The 17,296-nt window shown below is 45.1% G+C and overlaps 1 protein-coding gene across 4 annotated transcripts in view; it reads left to right on the top strand.

The window, feature by feature from the left end:
* Positions 1-17,296, top strand: part of DOP1B (DOP1 leucine zipper like protein B) — a 107,059-nt gene that overhangs the window by 85,354 nt on the left and 4,409 nt on the right. For 3 of the 4 annotated variants that reach the window (XM_072740746.1, XM_072740748.1, XM_072740747.1), the window contains exons 27-33: positions 797-941; positions 5,959-6,041; positions 6,283-6,392; positions 6,904-7,050; positions 8,039-8,100; positions 8,626-8,754; positions 16,097-16,233. In XM_072740746.1, coding sequence (XP_072596847.1) covers positions 797-941; positions 5,959-6,041; positions 6,283-6,392; positions 6,904-7,050; positions 8,039-8,100; positions 8,626-8,754; positions 16,097-16,233 — 813 coding nt within the window. The remainder of the gene's footprint in view (positions 1-796; positions 942-5,958; positions 6,042-6,282; positions 6,393-6,903; positions 7,051-8,038; positions 8,101-8,625; positions 8,755-16,096; positions 16,234-17,296) is intronic. The other variant, XR_011997656.1, reaches the window with a different exon arrangement.

Below are 17,296 nucleotides of genomic sequence, written 5' to 3'. Positions count from 1 at the left end.
TCGCTCTTGCCACCGCCAGCCACACCACACCACACCTCTGCCCAGGCTCACCGCAGGCAGGCAGACGCGCCCTCGCTTCATGCCTAAGCATAAGCATAGCTTACAGTGGAAGCCAGGATTGTTCGATTCTCAGATGTCAAGGATGTGCCGCCAGCCTCTGCTGGTGAGACTTGACGATGCTGGCTTGGGAAAGTGGCTCAGCATTTCTCTCCTTATCACAGCTCCTCGGCCAGATGCTTTCACTGGTTATAATCCTGATACAGATCACTCCTCACTTCACCCTCATTGAGTCAGTTTAGTTTATTTGTGTTTCTTGTTACGCTATTGGAAGATGCAATCCCAGCAAGAACCCATGGTGCTGAAGAACCCTGAAAACGAATCTGCTAGATGCAGTGTGCAGCTGTGACTTCCTGTCTCTCTGTGGTGTGTCTGCGGGGGCCAGTGTGGAAGCCATTAGTCACGTGTGGCTGCTGAGCCCTTGGAATGTGGCCTGTCCAAGTTGAATGTGCTTGAGTATAAAATACACATCAGATCTCAAAGGCCTAGTGCAAAAAAAGAACGTGAAATCTCATTAACAGTTTTTATGTTGATTACATGTTAATCATATTTTGGGTATATGAGGTTAAACGTTATGAGCTTGTTCCTTCTGACCCTTTAGTGTGGTTTCTATAAAATTCATATTACCTGTGTGGTTCTGGTTGTGGCCTATATTGTGTTTCTGCTGGATGGTTGCTGTTTTAGGCATTTTGGATGCTTCTCCTGAGCTAACTTTCCTCTTTCTCCCCACTACTCTTAGGAAGTCACTCAAAAAGTCCTAGAAGCTGTAGGGAATATTGCTGGCTCTTCCTTGGAACAAACCAGCTGGCTCAGCAGAAACCTAGAAGTGAAGGCCCAGCCTCAGATCTCTCTAGAAGAATCTGATGTTGAAGAAGATTTGTGCGGTAGGTACAGGGGGCCAGATATGCCTGCTGCCAGCTAGTATGAGAGGGTCTGGACTTCCCTTAAAAGTAAACGGTCTGGGAGTTCCTGGAGGGCTCTGCCGGGTAAGGTTTTTGACTCTTGATCTCAGGGTCATGAGTTCAAGCCCCGAGCTGGGTTCCATTCTGGGTGTGGAGCCTGCTTTAAAAAAAAAAAAAAGTTAAGAAAAGCAGTCATTCTTGTTTTACTGTTTACAACATTATTTATGTGTAATAAACAATAGGATTCCACTGATAGTCCAAGTGACATATGCTACCATGGAAGCCCTCACTGAGCCTAGATCCAAGAAGGATCCAAGAAGGTAGCTTCGTAAGATAATTTGCAAGGATTAGGTGAAAAGAAATCCATGTGGTATAAAGAATATGGAAATGTAGGTTTTTCTTTCTGTGGAACTATGGTAAGAAAATGTAGTAAACCAATGAACTGTTGTCAGGCAGTCAGATTGTATATTTTATTTATGACTCACACACCCTTGCCTCTCAGTGATCCTTGTGTCTCATCACTGCCTGGGAAGTGAAAATTTTCTAGTAGAAGTCACATGGGCTAGGCATACCGCAGCCGTATTATTAGTTACAGCTCCTAGGAAAGCAGTCGGGAGACTCATCTGTTCACTCAGACCATCGATCCATCAGGTACTCTGGAGGAATCTGCATCAAGTGCAGCTGTGTAGATGGTTAATCAGCGGCGCCCTGAAGACCACCAGACAGCTGTCGATGTAGCAGATCGTAGATTATTAGACCTACTGTAGGGAGAGACAGACTTGCAGAGTCATAGGAATGTCTCATCAGGGAAGTTCAAGGAGGACATTTGTAGGGTTGCAGGGTCTTGGCTGAGTCATTTGTGGCAGATCTTTTAGGGTGGAGAACTGGTAGTAGAAGGAGTTTTGGATTGGTGGGCACAGCACAAGGTGAGAGCCCCGATGTGAATCTTGTTGAGCTTGCTATTTTGATAAGGAAGCTGTTTTAGTTGGTGTTCAGTTTTTTTCAGGATTAAATGTATTTTGGAGAAAGTTACTGTTTTTACTAGTTCTCAGTATAATTTAACAGAGGGACAGGAACATATGCCCAGTCCCAGTATTGGTTACACCAGATGAGTGAACCAGTTTGCTCTTGGTTTTGTTAACACAAGGGCAAAAAAAAATTATATTTAGGTTCTTAATATGAGCTACATAGTACAGTACCCGCCACAAAGTAAATGTTCAAAAACTGTTCTGTGATATTTTATTATCTCTTTCATTGTCATGAGCAATAGTTACAGCAGCAGCTCAAAGCTAAGTTTGTGATCTTTAACATACCATAGAAAAAGTGGCGAGAAAACCAGGGTTCTCTTCTCTCAGCAGTAACAGAAATAATAGAAACAACAGAACAAGACACTTTGGCTCATGTAAGTGAAAAGCCCTAGCATCAGCATCTGGTTCTAGGCAAAGCAGGAATCAGGTGCTCGGAGGAGGTTAACCAAGTCTTGTGCAGAGATTCTGGTTCACCTTTGGCCACACGGCTGACCCAGAGAGGAGGGGAAGGGCTGGGACACTGGAGCTGCAAGAAATGGGTGCCCACTGAAAGGAGGCTTCTGTTCCCTAGAGGAGGAAGGATGGCCGGCTGGACAAACTGCGGGACCACTGGCCGCTACTTTTGCTGTATTTGTCTGATAACTAGTTTTGCGGTTTGCATAAGAAAAATAATATGCTGAGGCACCTGGGTCACTCAGTGATTGTGTGTCTTGGGCATGCGATTGTGATTGAGCATCTACCTTTGGCTCAGGGCTGGGTGTGGAGCCTACTTGATCCTGAGATCAAGTCCTACATCAGGAGCCTGTTTCTCCCTCTGCCTGTATCTCTCATGAATAAATAAATAAATAAAATCTTAAAAAAAAAAGAAAAATAATATACTTCACTCTGTAATGAAGATCCTATAACTAGTGTACTATCATTTGCTAATATAAAGCAACAACGAGGTGCTCTCAGGCTGCGGGGATGATAACAGTTGTGGTTCTAGGGAGGAAGAGCTTGCCTTTCCTGGGCTAATTTGCTCCTAGTCATCTCTGTCCTATGTACTAATGTACAGATTGAACTGCTTCGCCACCACCAGAATAGCTGAGCCAACCATGTTCGGTCCACTGTTACTGGGCCTGACTTCGGTGCTGTGATTAAATTTAACCTCAGAATAGTACTATAGTAAAATTACCTGATTTTTCTTTAAAGAAATCCTAGAATTCCAAAGCTGGAGGTGAGTTTTGAACTTCACTATAAAACTTAACTAGCTAATTATATAGTACCAAAAATCATGAGTGTTTAGATCATGACTGTATTTTACTTGACATGAAGAATTTATGTATACGTATCAGCCACATAAAGCATGAAACAGTGAGGCTTCAAATAATACATTTTTCTCCATTTAAAATTTTTACACATGCCCCAGACACACGGGTCCTTACACTGAACTCGCGTGTGGTGTGTGCCGCATGCCATATCCTGCGAGCGGGCCCAACAGCCGCAGACATGGGGGCAGCATGGAAGATGATAAGCAAAAAAGCACACTAATAAAGGGATCTTTCAACTCTTTTGAAAATCTGAAGTTATTTCAAAATGGAAGTTTTTTTAAAGATTGAAAAAAAAAAAAGTAAGTTACCCTGAGAATTTCAGGTGGTTCTTAGCGGTGCAAGGACAATAAGAATCCTATTACAGGGAGCAGCTGGGAGTGGGGAGATGTTACAGAGCATGTCCCCAGGGAGGTGACGGTTGTGCTGAGAAGTGAGCAGTGTGGGGGCAGCTGTGCCAAGACCTGGGAGACGCCTGGCAAGTCTTTGAGGCGGGCGAGACCAGCCTGGCTGGAGCTTAGCAAGTGGTGGGCAGGGGGCAGGGAGCCGAGTGGGAGCTGAGGATCGCTGGGCTTGGTAGAGAGCCGGATCGGGAGCTTGGATTTCATCCCACCCACTGTGGAAGCCATTAAAATGTTTAGAGAAGTGACAGGCTCTCATGCGGTCTTCAGAAAACATCAGTTTGGCTGCTGTGAGCAACATGGGCTGTATCAAGTGAGAGCAGAAAAAGGAAGTCCTGTTAGCAGAATTTCACAGTAGTGTGGGCAAGAGACAGTGTCGGCTTGGAGGCAGGGGCGATGGAAAGGTGGACTGATGGAGATGGAGAGTCAGCAGAATTTGCTGATGGGCTGGATGCGGTGGCAAACAAAAAAAGGCAGTCGAGGACGACTTTGGTTTTGGCTTACGTAACTTATTGAGGTGGAGAAAACCAAAATAAGAACATTCTGGAACAGGAAATTGAGCTTGGTTTTGCAAGTATTAAATTTGAGATGTCAGAAAAAAAGAGAAAGAGCCAGAAAAGACACTTAAGTGGCCACTGGGGTCGGAGAAAAACCAAGAGAGAAGAGAGTCATGAAACACGAGAAAGAGGGTGCTTCCAGAAGGAGAGAGGAATAACAGTGGAAGGCTGCAGAGAAACAGAGGCAGGTCGGACAGAGACCCACGGGGCTTGACAACGTGGAAGCTGTGGGGGGAACATACTGGAGCAGGTAGGGAGGAGGCCGGGAGAGGCAGAGGATACTGGGAACACAGAACTCCTGGAAGCTCTCTTGTCAAGAGGACAGTGATCAAGTTGAACTAAAGACCAAAGAAGAGGGCAGCCCTGGTGGCTTAGAGGTTTGGTGCCGCCTTCGGCTCAGGGTGTGATCCTGGAGACCGAGGATCAAGTCCCATGTCGGGCTCCTTGCGTGGAGTGTGCTTCTCCCTCTGCCTGTGTCTCTGCCTCTCTCTCTCTCTCTCTCTCTCTCTCTCTCTCTCTGTCATGAAAAAATAAATTAAAAAAATAAATAAATAAAGAGCAAAGAAGAATACCCTCTATCTGATTCGTTTTTAAATTGGAGTATACTAGTATGATGACGGATCCGTGCAGCAGAGTGGAAGAAATCGATACCAAAGAGAGAAAGGATAGTTAGAAAGCGAAGCACGTGATGGCCTTGGGGCCGGGGATGATGTCATACATGGAATTACCGTTCGTCCAGAGGAGCCAGGGACACATTTATCAAAAACAGGAGAGAAGGCAAAGATACGTATGTTCTAGATTAATAGCTCATAGTGACCCAACTGAGGGAGTTCCTGCTTGTTTCTCTGACATTTCTCTGTGGAATCGGAGGGGAGGTGATGAGGTGAGAAGGGAAGGGTATCGGTGGTTACCGAGGGCAGGTCCGAGAGCATTACGCAGCAGAGCAGGAGAGCCAGCGTGCCGCTGGCGTCCGTGCCCTGGGTCTATCTGGTAACATCAGGGCCTGTTTGAGATTCACGGTCATGAAGGAAAGTGAGATCTATTTCATCGTTGTCTGGTTTTCCCCAGAACATTTAGCTACCCAGAACCGCACGGGCTGATCTGTGGGTTTAGCCTGCTTTGCGTTTTTCCACGCGAGTGCGTCAGAGGGAGGGAGCAGCAAGAGAGTCCAGGACACTGGCCAGGTAGCTGGGAGACCATGGGTGTCGGCGGGGGGGGGGGTGGAGATGAGCGGGGCAGACCTGGAGGAGTCGATGGTGGTCAGGACGGCAGGCTGGAGGCTTCGGGGGTCTGTGCCCAGGTCCAGGAAGGAGCAGATGTGGTCCGAGGAGGAGGCCAAGGGGGTGACGGTGCCAGTGGGTGACTGAGCTGGCGCAGCGGAGTAGCAGATCGTTGGGGGAGAGAAGGCCAGGGGGGCAGAGGCCGAGGGGGTAGGGTGGATCATCCGAGGGGACACTGAAGTTCTGAGAACTATGCGGAGAAGACACGGGGGGTGGAAAACACTGAGTCGGTGCTCAGTTCCTTGGTCGCTGTGCCCAGATTCTTACTGAGGTTGAGCGTGTTAACAGGACCCCCTAATATATACTTACTTACGTACTCAGTGTGCAAGGATGGGGCTCATCACTCCCACCCGTGCAATGTTCCAGGGGCCTGAACCGTGGCCCCCCCGCCATGACTAAAGCACAGATGTCTCTTTCTGTCAGCAGATGCCACCGCCGCTGCCTCAGCAATGGTGTCCGCATCCGCCCCTTCGGTGTACAGCGTGCAGGCCCTGTCCCTCCTGGCAGAGGTCAGTGCACACCTGGCTTGCCCTCCCCCGATGGCACGATTGCCACCCCGAAGCATCATGCTGGCACCCCGTTCTCAGGCCAGCGAGTGCCGGTCGCCCCTCCCGGGTGACCTCGAGAGCCGCCCTTGGCCTCAGGCTGCCCCTGCCAGCTGTCTTGTTAGGTTAGGCGCCCCTCGAGGACTAATCCCTCCTGTCACCGGCTTCAGAAGCTTTCTGTCTTCTCGTGATCCCGCCCTGCTAGGTCCTGGCATCTCTCCTGGACATGGTGTATCGAAGTGACGAGAAGGAGAAGGCGGTGCCGTTGGTCTCCCGCTTGCTCTATTACGTGTTTCCTTACTTACGCAATCACAGGTAATGCTGTCTTCCCCGTGGTGTCACCGTAGGTTGTGGGAAACGCATTAAGTGGCTTCTTCTGGGGGGATCCCTGGGTGGCTCAGCTATTTAGCGCCTGCCTTCGGCCCAGGGCATGATCCTGGGGTCCTGAGATCGAGTCCCACATAGGGCTCCCTGCATGGAGCTGCTTCTCCCTCTGCCTGTGTCTCTCATAAATAAATAAATAAAATATATATTTATATATTTTAAAGTGACTTCCTCAGGCAGCTCCGATGGCTCAGCGGTTTGGCGCTGCCTGCAGCCTGGGGTGTGATCCTGGAGACCTGGGATCGAGTCCCACATCAGGCTCCCTGCATGGAGCCTGCTTCTCCCTCTGCCTGTGTCTCTGCCTCTCTTTCTGTGTCTATGAATAAATAAATAAAATCTTAAAAAAAAAAAACCCATCTTTAAAAAATAAATAAATAAATAAAAGTGGCTTCCTCTGCACAGTCTCTGACCTTTACCCTTTTTCCTCCCACCCCCGGTTCAGCGCCTACAACGCTCCCAGCTTCCGGGCTGGCGCTCAGCTGCTGAGCTCCCTGAGCGGCTACGCCTACACCAAGCGAGCCTGGAAGAAAGAAGTCCTCGAGTTGTTCCTGGACCCTGCCTTCTTTCAGATGGACACTTGCTGTGCACAGTAAGAGATGCCATTCTGACAAAAGGGTGCTGCAAATCCTCAAGTGGGGAGAGTGGTTCGGGTTACTCGATCCTCATACTTGACGTGGGAGCGGTCAGCATCACCCCAGATCCCAGGACGTCACTGTCACAGGCTTGCATGGTCGAGGCAGAGGGATTAGGTGTTTTAAAGATACAGAGGTGCATTTATTAGCCAAAGGATCTTAGTGAAGAGGACATATCATCCCCAGAGTGCACAATCCGGGGTTCCAGGGTCCCCTGTTCTAGTACTGCTGCATCTTGGAGTCGCAGAATACTCCAGCACTATACAATGACCGAGCCCTTGGTGACACTGTGGTGCCCTGATCCCGCGTCTCAGCTCACACCTCACAAGTTGTCCCTGAGCCCATGCAGCCAGCCAGGCACTGTGCTGGTGGCAGAGAGCCACTGAGCTGCAGAGTGCGGTGACCTTTTCTGTGCCTTTTCTGGGGAGGTCAGCAGAGCCCCTAAATCGCCTCTCCCCCATCAGGCCTGATGTCTTAATTAATGGCAGGGATGGAGGGTGGAGATTCGTCTGCGTTTTGCAAAGCCCAAAAGTTGCCTTGCCGCCCCCGGAGCCCTGTGGCTTTCACCTTGAAGTCCCTTTGCTCTTCTGGGGAGCCCACTTGAAAACCAGCCACGTTGGGTGTCACCGCCCCCGCTGCTTTCCATCAGCGCAAGCGAATGAACAATCCTCCTGGGTGAACCTAGGGCAACTCTTGAAACGACTGTTTTTCTTTACTGCGAGCTGGGAATTATTCTTTCTTACTATTCATCGCCTGTATTGTTAAGTTTATGAATTGAAGAGCTTTCGCCCAACTTTCGCTTGTATGAAACCTATTCATTCCACTAACTCCTTTTCAGAAAACAGGTTTTAATAGATCTCAAAGGGGCGTGTTCTTTTCTCGACGCCTCTCATCAGACTGTCATCCTTTACAGACTTAATTAATTTTGCTCTTTTTAATATCCAGTTGGAAGTCCATTATTGACCATCTTCTGACTCACGAGAAAACAATGTTTAAAGATTTAATGAGTAAGTTCTTTGTCACCTGCACTTAAATCGCACCTTTAAAGGCCCAACCCCATCACATTCCGTTTTGACCATGTATCTCAAGCTCCACTCGGATCTTTTAGGATGCTTTCTAAGCTGCAGACTGTAATGTAATGAGCAGAGTGTGTCAGGGCTCACGAATGAGCCTCCCGGCTCATCTACTGACCAGAATGCCCCGACAACCTCTCCTACAGCTTTACAGCGGAGGAATACTTTTGAAAGTAATGACAGGTTTACCCTGATTTATTCAGAGTGCTTGTCTGTCCCTCATATCCTCTTCTCATGCCCTATCATTACGTGTCATTAAAGAGGTATTTATGTTTACAAATAAATATGTGATTAATAACCACTAGATCATAATTACTTAGGATCATGATTTTTCACCAGGATGGATAGAAATTACACAATTATGAATGGATAGAAATTACACAATTGTGAATGTCCTATCACTTACCACCGATTGCAGTTTTCTCACTAAATGGAACTTATTGGCTGTGTTTATTCTAGACATGCAGAGCAGTTCTTTAAAACTGTTCTCAAGTTTTGAGCAGAAAGCCATGCTGCTAAAGCGCCAGGCTTTTGCTGTCTTCAGCGGGGAGCTTGATCAATACCACCTTTACCTTCCTCTGATACAAGGTAAGAAGGCCACCTCCCCCATCCCACCCCCCTCATGGATGGGCCCCCGGCTGGCTGAGACAGGCCGGCTACCAGCGTGGCCCACAGCTCGTCCTGGCAGGGTGGTGGAGTCTTCACAAGAGTACTCGGCAGGGGTTACCATTGAACAACTCCAGAAATTTATCAGTGACTCTGGAACGTGGTTTTAAAAATTAATGATTAGAATGCTATTAGTTTTTAGTAGGTTGTTACTAAAAGTCTGACAGTACTTTCTAAGCACTGTCTCCTGCTAGATCCCTCCCAGAGTTAAGATACTTTGAGGTTACAACGTCCACCGAGGTTAGCGAAGTATCTAACCTTTCCTTAATGGTTTTTCTCTTTTTTGTACTCAATATATTCTTTGCTTCAAAAATGACTTATTGCAGCAATTCATTATTTTAAAGGGGTTTTTTTCCCCTCATAAAAATGTGGAGGTGGTGAAGTGGGAATTCTGTCTAAATTCACCCTTCTCCAAGATATAAAAGAATTCTCAAATAGGTATTATCCTTAAAATTCATAGCCTGGGGGATCCCTGGGTGGCTCAGCGGTTTGGCACCTGCCTTTGGCCCAGGGCAGGATCCTGGAGTCCCGGGATCAAGTCCCACGTCGGGCTCCCTGCATGGAGCCTGCTTCTCCCTCTGCCTGTGTCTCTACCTCTCTCTCTCTCTCTGTCTATCATGAATAAATAAATAATCTTTAAAAAAAAAAAGATTCATAGCCTGGATGGAATTAAAATTAATACAATTCTTGAAGGATTTATTTGTTTAATATATGAAGATTAGTGTAACAATTTTACAAATACTAGAATTATGGTGTAAATTCTTTTTTGAGGGTCAAGTTTACTAAGGTGTAATTTATATACAATAAAAGTCACCCTTTTGGGTATACAGTTCTTTGGATTCTGATAAGCACATATAGTCATGGAACGATCACCATAGTCAACATGCAGAACATTTCCATCACTCCAGAAGGTTCCCCTGTAACCCTTAGAAGTCATCCCCTCCCCTCCGCCTGCCAAGTGCTTATTTGCCTTCTGCTCATGCAGTTTCGTCTTTTCCAGAATGTCCTAAATGTAATTAGATGGGGTGCAGCCTTTGAGTCTGGCTTCTTTGACTTACGTAACGTATTTGACAGTCATCGGTTCCATCACATTTATCAACAGTATACTCCTTTTAATTGCTGAACAGTATTCCATTCTGTGACTTGCTCACTAGTTTGCCAATGGTAGGGCACTTGGGTTGTTTCCAAGTAGAATTATGGCACAAATGTCTTGCTCTGCCCTTTAAAAAACAAACAAAACACGTTCATAAACATCTGTCAGCTGAGGCGCCTGAGTGGCTCAGTCTGTTAAGTACCTGACTGTGGATCTCAGGGTTGTGAGTTCAAGCCTGGCACTGGGATCCACACTGGGCATGGAGCCTACCATCAATCAATATATAAATATATAAATGTATCTCTCAGCACACAAAGCATGTTCTCTTTCCCAAGTCATCCTAATGACTTTTATAGATTTTATTTATTTATGTGAGAGAGAGAGAGCACAGGCAGGAGGAGAGGGAGAAGCAGGCTCCCCGCTGAGTGGAAACCCAATGCAGGGCTTGATCCCAGGACCCTGGGATCATGACCTGACTTGAAGGCAGACGCTTAACCGACTGAGCCACCCAGGCGCCCCCATCCTGATGATTCTTAATATTAGTAGTAATTGTCAGCCCATGTGCCTACTTGATGAACTATTCGAAAGGTCTTAATTGTTGTAGTTTAGAATGTTAACAGCCCTCACAATTATTAATTATGACTGTATTTTATGTTTGCAATAATATCTTTATACTAAAACTGACATAATTTCAACCTGTGAAACCTATAAGGAGATTGTCCCATCCTAACGTCCTGAGTACTTGAAATAAATGAAAGCGAATGTTCAAATATTGACATATCCTTTCTCGAATTGCTGATTCGGTCAGATGGTGGCCAGGAATGCCAGTACGGATGAGGTAGCCCTCCAGAGACTTTGGCTGAATGCAGAGTCCCATAAGAGGCTCTTAACTGTAGGAAACAAAGTGAGGGTGGCTGGGGGGGGGGGGGGGGCAGGAGGGTGGGGGGATGGGGTAATTGGGTGATGTGCATTCAGGAGGGCACGTGATGTGATGAGTACTGGGTGTTATATGCAACTGACAAATTATTAAATTCTACCCCTGAAACTAACAATATACTATATGTTAACCAAATTGAATTTAAATTTTAAAAAAAGAAAAAAAGCGAATGCAGAGTCAAAGCTGAACTTTGTTGCATCCCTACAAAACGTGGAGGGGAGAAGGAGCACTAGGAATCCTCTGTCCTCTGGTGCCCGTGCAGGGTTCGTGGTGGTGCTGTACACACCCAGCCATGCCACAGTGTCTGAAAGTCCACTTTTGGTGAAGGCAGGAGGAGGAAACCAGAAAGGAGAACATGTTGGCCAGTGCCCCAGATGGTCCTTTGCGGGCCTTACCGCCCTGAGAGCAAACATCCATTCGTTCTCTGCCCTGTCTCCCATCACACACACCTTTAAAATGTGGAGTGAGGCCCAGAGAGGTAAAGGGACAGTATTGGGTGTGTAGAACAGGAAAAGAACAGACGACACCCTTCTCAAACACTGGAGTGGTTTCACCATGGCAGGATCTGGGCATCCAACAGTTCTAAGAAATCATGCCTCTAGGGGATCCCTGGGTGGCTCAGCGGTTTAGCGCCTGCCTTTGGCCCAGGGCGCGATCCTGGAGTCCCGGGATCGAGTCCCACGTCGGGCTCCCGGCATGGAGCCTGCTTCTCCCTCCTCCTGTGTCTCTGCCTCTCTCTCTCTTTCTATGTCTATCATAAAAATAAATAAATAAATAAATAAATAAATAAATAAATAAATAAATAAATAAATAAATAATAATAAAAAAGAAAAGAAATCATGCCTCTGAGAGGGAGGACAGGTAGGGGCAATATAATACTGTATATATTCCATAAAAGCGTGTGTGCATATGCTGACTTCATTCAGAGATGGTTTGGGGGCCCTTGGGGAATGAGGTATTTCTCCTCTACTTTGCATAGCTCAAGTGCTGTATTTCTAAGAATGCTCCATGTTTTAAAAACCAACATTTTTGCCCCCTTTCATTTTTTGTTACCTGACACTTGACAAAGCACTTCCCTCTTTATTGTCATTGTCCCCAAAACTGTTGAAAGGCCAGCCTCCTTGAGGTCCTCAGGTGATGGAATTCAGAGCATTCTCTGATAGTCTTGGGACACTGGACTGGCCCCTGTGGAGCAATAATGCCCAAGTTGAAGGAGTAGATACATTCAGAACCTTCTAAGTTTCAGCCTCATCTCAAATCCAGGAATAAGGAATTTTTAACACTTCTTCTCTGGGGTACACCCGGAAGTCCCTTTCCCTGGATGGTGGCACCATCCAATAGCCCTGAAGGAGGTTGGTGTGCACAGGGTGTAGAGCAGCTCCATGCATCTTGGTTCAGAGTCACATAAATTTTACATTGATCATAGAAGAGCCTGTAGATAAGCCCAAAGCAAGGATTTTTTTTTTTTAGAGCAAAATGTTGTTTGTCTAAGATGAGAGGAAGATGGACATCACTCCCAATATAGGCCCTGATTAGGGGCATCAGAAAGATCTAGCAGCAACGCTCTGTACCCTTTAAGCTGGGTGACTTTGGCCTGTCCCAGGTCCATTGGAGTCCTTCCCATCTTTGAAGTCTTCCTCATCATCCTGTACCTAATAGCTCGATTTTTACATCAAGATACTGATGCTCAGAGGTGTATTGCCATCAACTGGCAACACCTGGCCTGAAACCTGAGCCCTTTGGCTCCCAATGGTAGGCAAAAGCCTTTAGCAGGTGCCCCTTGAGGTGAGTGGAGTAGGGAAACCAGACTAGGGTTCACAGATGGGAGACAAGGGTGCAACACAGTTAAGCCAGCCTGAACAAGGTCCCAGGACCTGGAATGGTGGTGGAGGGAAGCTGGCTCAGGGCTTTCTCCCACTCGCTGCTCAAGAAAACAAAAAAACTCCTTAGGTTGATAAGATTCATCACTCAGCTAGGGAAGGAATGTTAGAGATTAAAGAACATTAGTGATTCGAAAACAGCATCTTAGCTAAAGAATAATCTCATGAACTTAGCTTTTATTTGGAGCACCACTATGAAATTTCCAGCACCAAATGTACCTATGTGTACAAACCACTTTTTCCCCTAATACCTCCTATGTTGAAACGGATGAAGATTTCCCAAGGAGTTGCGGAGGCAGCACTGAGCGTCCCTGCGTCCTGTGTGTCCAGCCTTCCCTGTGAGAACAGCTCATAGAGCATGATCCATCAGAAAACCACATCGACTGGTCAACCTAGTTTAAAAAGACAGGGAATGCCGTCTTCACTCACGGACTGACCCTTTCAATTGCTCTTTTGTCTTAATGTTCCATGTTTCCCACTGTTACCATTTCTGATTCATCTGAAGAGCATCTTCTGGACATTCTGAGTCCACATCTCCTGGCCACAAGTTTTCTCTGTTTCCCTTCATGGAGACTCTTTATCTCACCTTCCTCCTTTCTGGTCTGGGTGATCAAACACCCAGAAGGAAGGATATTTTCACTGGAAATGCAATTCTGGGGGAAGGTCTTGTCTTTCAGCACTTGCAAAGTGTGCCACTTCTTTCTGACTGCAGTGTCTGAGGGAAATCTCTCACTCAAATCATTGTTTCCTTTTAGGTACAGTAGCCCCCCTTTCTCACAGGGGCTACATCCCAAGACCCCTAGTGGCTGCCTGAAACCATGGACAGTACCAATACTACACACTGTTTTTTGCTGTACACACATGCCTATGATGATATTTAATTCATAAATTAGGCAGAGTAGGAGATTAGCAACAACAATAATTAGGGACACCTGGGTGACTCAGTGGTTGAGCATCTGCCTTTGGCTCAGGGCATGATCCTGGAGTCCTGGGATCAAATCCCACATCGGGCTCCCCGCAGGGAGTCTTCTTCTCCCTCTGCCTATATATCTGCCTCCCTCTCTCTCGCTCTCTCTCATGAATAAATAAATAATCTTTAAAAACAACAATAATAATCAAATGCAACAATTATAACAATATACTGGAGTAAAAGTTGCATGAATGTCTTCTCTCTCTCTCAAAATACCTTATCACACTGTCCTCACCCTTCTTGTGACTGATGAGAGATGATAAAATGCCCACGTGATGAGAGTAAGAGAGGTGAGTGACATCGGTATGTGACTGAGCATGAGGCTACCACTGACCCTCTGACAGCTTGTCAGGAGGAGGACATCAGCTTCTGGACCACAATTGACCTCAGTTGACCATGGCCCAGTGCAACGTCAGAAAGTAGACCATGGCTGAGACAGGGGGACCACTGGAACGTATCATTTCCCTCTGACCACTGTCAAGATTTCTATCTTTACTTTTTCAGAAGTTTCCTTATGTAGCAGAGCTGGATGTCTTTGGTTTTATTCTTCTTAGAGTTCACTCATCTTCTTGAATCTGTGGATGTGTGTCTTTCACCAAATTTGGGAGGTTTTCAGTCATTATTTCTTCAAATATTTTCCCAATGTGTACCCTTTGGCCTTTTTCTGGGACTCCAGTGACTGAAATGTTAGACCTGTCATCTTTCCTCTGGTCCCTGAGCCACCTCTTTTTTTCTTCTTTTGTTCAGTTTCAGTAATTTGCACAGATTCCATCTTCTACTTCCCCCTTCCCCTCTTACCACCATTCCACTGTCGAGCCCATCAGTGAGCTCTTCTATTTCATCAATTTTACTTTTTAGTCCTAAAATTTCCACCTGGCTCTTTGCTAACATTTTTTTTTTTATATCTCCCAACTCTTTGCTGACATTTTCTATTTTTTTTATTTGTTCCAACTATCTGTGACTATTGGAATGTTTTTAGACCACATCTTTAAGATCCTCTCCCAATAACCCTAACCTCAGTGGCATCTCTGCACTGGTGTGTTTTGTTACCTTTTCTCGTTCTGGTTGCCACTTTGGCATTCCAGCTTACCCTCTCCTCAGGTTCCCAGGCCAGGATAAAATTAAAAACCCTAGAGAACTCACCTTTAGATCATTGTTTAAGTCCCAAGGATTCTAGCCTGTCCTGTCACCTTTCCTTCACTTTTCAGTTTTCTGATGCACTTTAAATATTTCTGTTCAAGGTTATTATTTTTTTAATTGCAGTTAGAGAAATGGGGGGTAATCTATATACTCCATCTCATCCAGAACCAGAAATGCAAAGCACTTTTTAAACATGCCAACCCAGGCATCTGGCTGGCTCAGTCATAGAACGTGTGACTCTTGATCTTGGAGTCTTGAGTTTCAGACCCATGATAGGTATAGAGATTACTTTAAAAAAAATTTTTAAGTAAAAATGCCAACCTGTTTGTTAACTGTTTGAGTGATGCTCAACTCTTCATTTAGTTGAGAGTTATTTTTTTTCTTAAATGTTTATTTAAAGAATCTACGCCCACAGGTTTGGCTTGAACTCACAACCCTGAGATTAAGAGTCACGTACTCTATGGACTGGACTGAGTCAGCCAGGCACCCCTGGTCAAGAGTACTTTTCAAAGCAAGAAGTAAAAGCTACTTAAGCTAGCTCAGATAAATAGAAGTTTATTACTCAGATACTACAAACAAATCTTAACTTGCATGACTATAGTTCAGCTGTTTGCTATACTGATTTGTTATGTTCCTAAGAAACCTCAAATTGTGGGGGCAGGGGGATTTGCATTCTGCAGACAGTTATTTCAGTGGAGAAGTGGGGAAAACTGTTTAGGGCTAGGGGAACTCACACCTTTTCTTCCTGCAGGAATTAAAGTTTCTGTCATGGCCGTGAAATCCAAACTTACCAAATACCTCTACTTTCATTCACTTACTCAGCTTCCAACCTCTCACTCCCAGAGCTGCCAGCCAACCTCTGTGATCTTAGGGTGCCATCACTCACCAAGGACTGTCTGGGGTTCTTGTGTCTTATATTTCATATTCTCAGAAGGGAATTTAGTGGTCATTGGTCATCCAATGGATGTCCAGCTTAAGTCAGAAGTCAGTGTCTTTCTGGTCAGCTGCGGCAGGGAACAAGAGCCCCTTAGTTCACTTCCTTTAGCAAAGGTCATGAACTGCTCCCCTTCATAAAGAAGAAGGCTGGGGTAAATGAGGGGCAGAAACATCCCGGCACCCATTTTTCAGGCTGCATTGTTGTTAAATGTCAAAACAAGTACAGTTTTTTTTGTGGGGTTTTTTGGTCTAATGAGAAACCTCAAACTGCACATTTGTGTGACATCTTTAAAATCTTCTTTCCTTAGAACGCCTGACAGACAATCTCAGAGTTGGACAGACATCCATAGTTGCTGCTCAGATGTTTCTTTTTTTCAGAGTTTTGCTGCTAAGAATATCTCCCCAGCATTTGACTTCATTGTGGCCCATAATGGTCTCTGAATTAGTAAGTACAACTATTTCACTCTTGAAAGCGGGGCTGGAGCTTTTTGAAATGCTTTTTGCAGGAATAATGAACTATTTTATCTACATCTTAATTTTATCACAAAATTTTCAACTAAATTGGTAGTACATAGTCAGCTCTTGGTTACATAGAGAATTTGATTGAAGACAAAACCATTTAATTTATCTCTGGGAAATTTTATAGTTTATATAAGCAAAGTATAAAACTTTAAGGCACAGTGAATAACTATATACATGTTACAAACTGGCGACCATCAGACAAGCCTGCTACTACTGTCAGGAAAGTTCCTCGGTAAGCTCTTTTAGATCTAGTACCTCTAGGAAGGGATCCCTGGGTGGCGCAGCGGTTTGGCGCCTGCCTTTGGCCCAGGGCGCAATCCTGGAGACCTGGGATCGAATCCCACGTCAGGCTCCCGGTGCATGGAGCCTGCTTCTCCCTCTGCCTGTGTCTCTGCCTCTCTCTCTCTCTCTCTGTGTGTGACTATCAAAAATAAATAAAAATTAAAAAAAATAATAAAATAAAAAAAATAGTACCTCTAGGAAGAAAAAACTCAGATTATTTTAAAATATGCATGCCTTCACAATATCTGAGTTGGAAGTTCTATCTCAAGTGAAGTCAAAAGCAAATTAGAGGGGAGACGTCAGGTCATCATGTTTCAGAACTACTGGTAAGCTGTGACTTATGGTGACATTAATTACATAATCTGCAGGTTAATCCTTTAAATTCTGAATAAGAGTTTACATTCATAACTAGAAATATTACCACCACATAGCATAACCTACCATGGATCCACACTACTAAAAATTCCTAATGAAAAAAAAAAAAATAAATAAAAAAAAAAAAAAAAAAAAAAAAAAAAATTCCTAATGAAAAATTATCTTTACTAAGTTCTTCATATTTCTGTTGAAGAACTTCATGACCAGATGTTTATATTCACTGATACTAGATTTCCAAGAGAGGCCCACTACACCTATGTTGTGAGTTTCTTTGAAGCCATATCTTATATAGAAATATTTAAGTTTGAAAGCTTAATGCTGTTTAGAAG

Source organism: Vulpes vulpes, chromosome 15, assembly GCF_048418805.1.
Source record: "Vulpes vulpes isolate BD-2025 chromosome 15, VulVul3, whole genome shotgun sequence".
Classification (NCBI taxonomy): domain Eukaryota; kingdom Metazoa; phylum Chordata; class Mammalia; order Carnivora; family Canidae; genus Vulpes; species Vulpes vulpes.
This window is presented reverse-complemented; position numbering and strand designations above follow the sequence as displayed.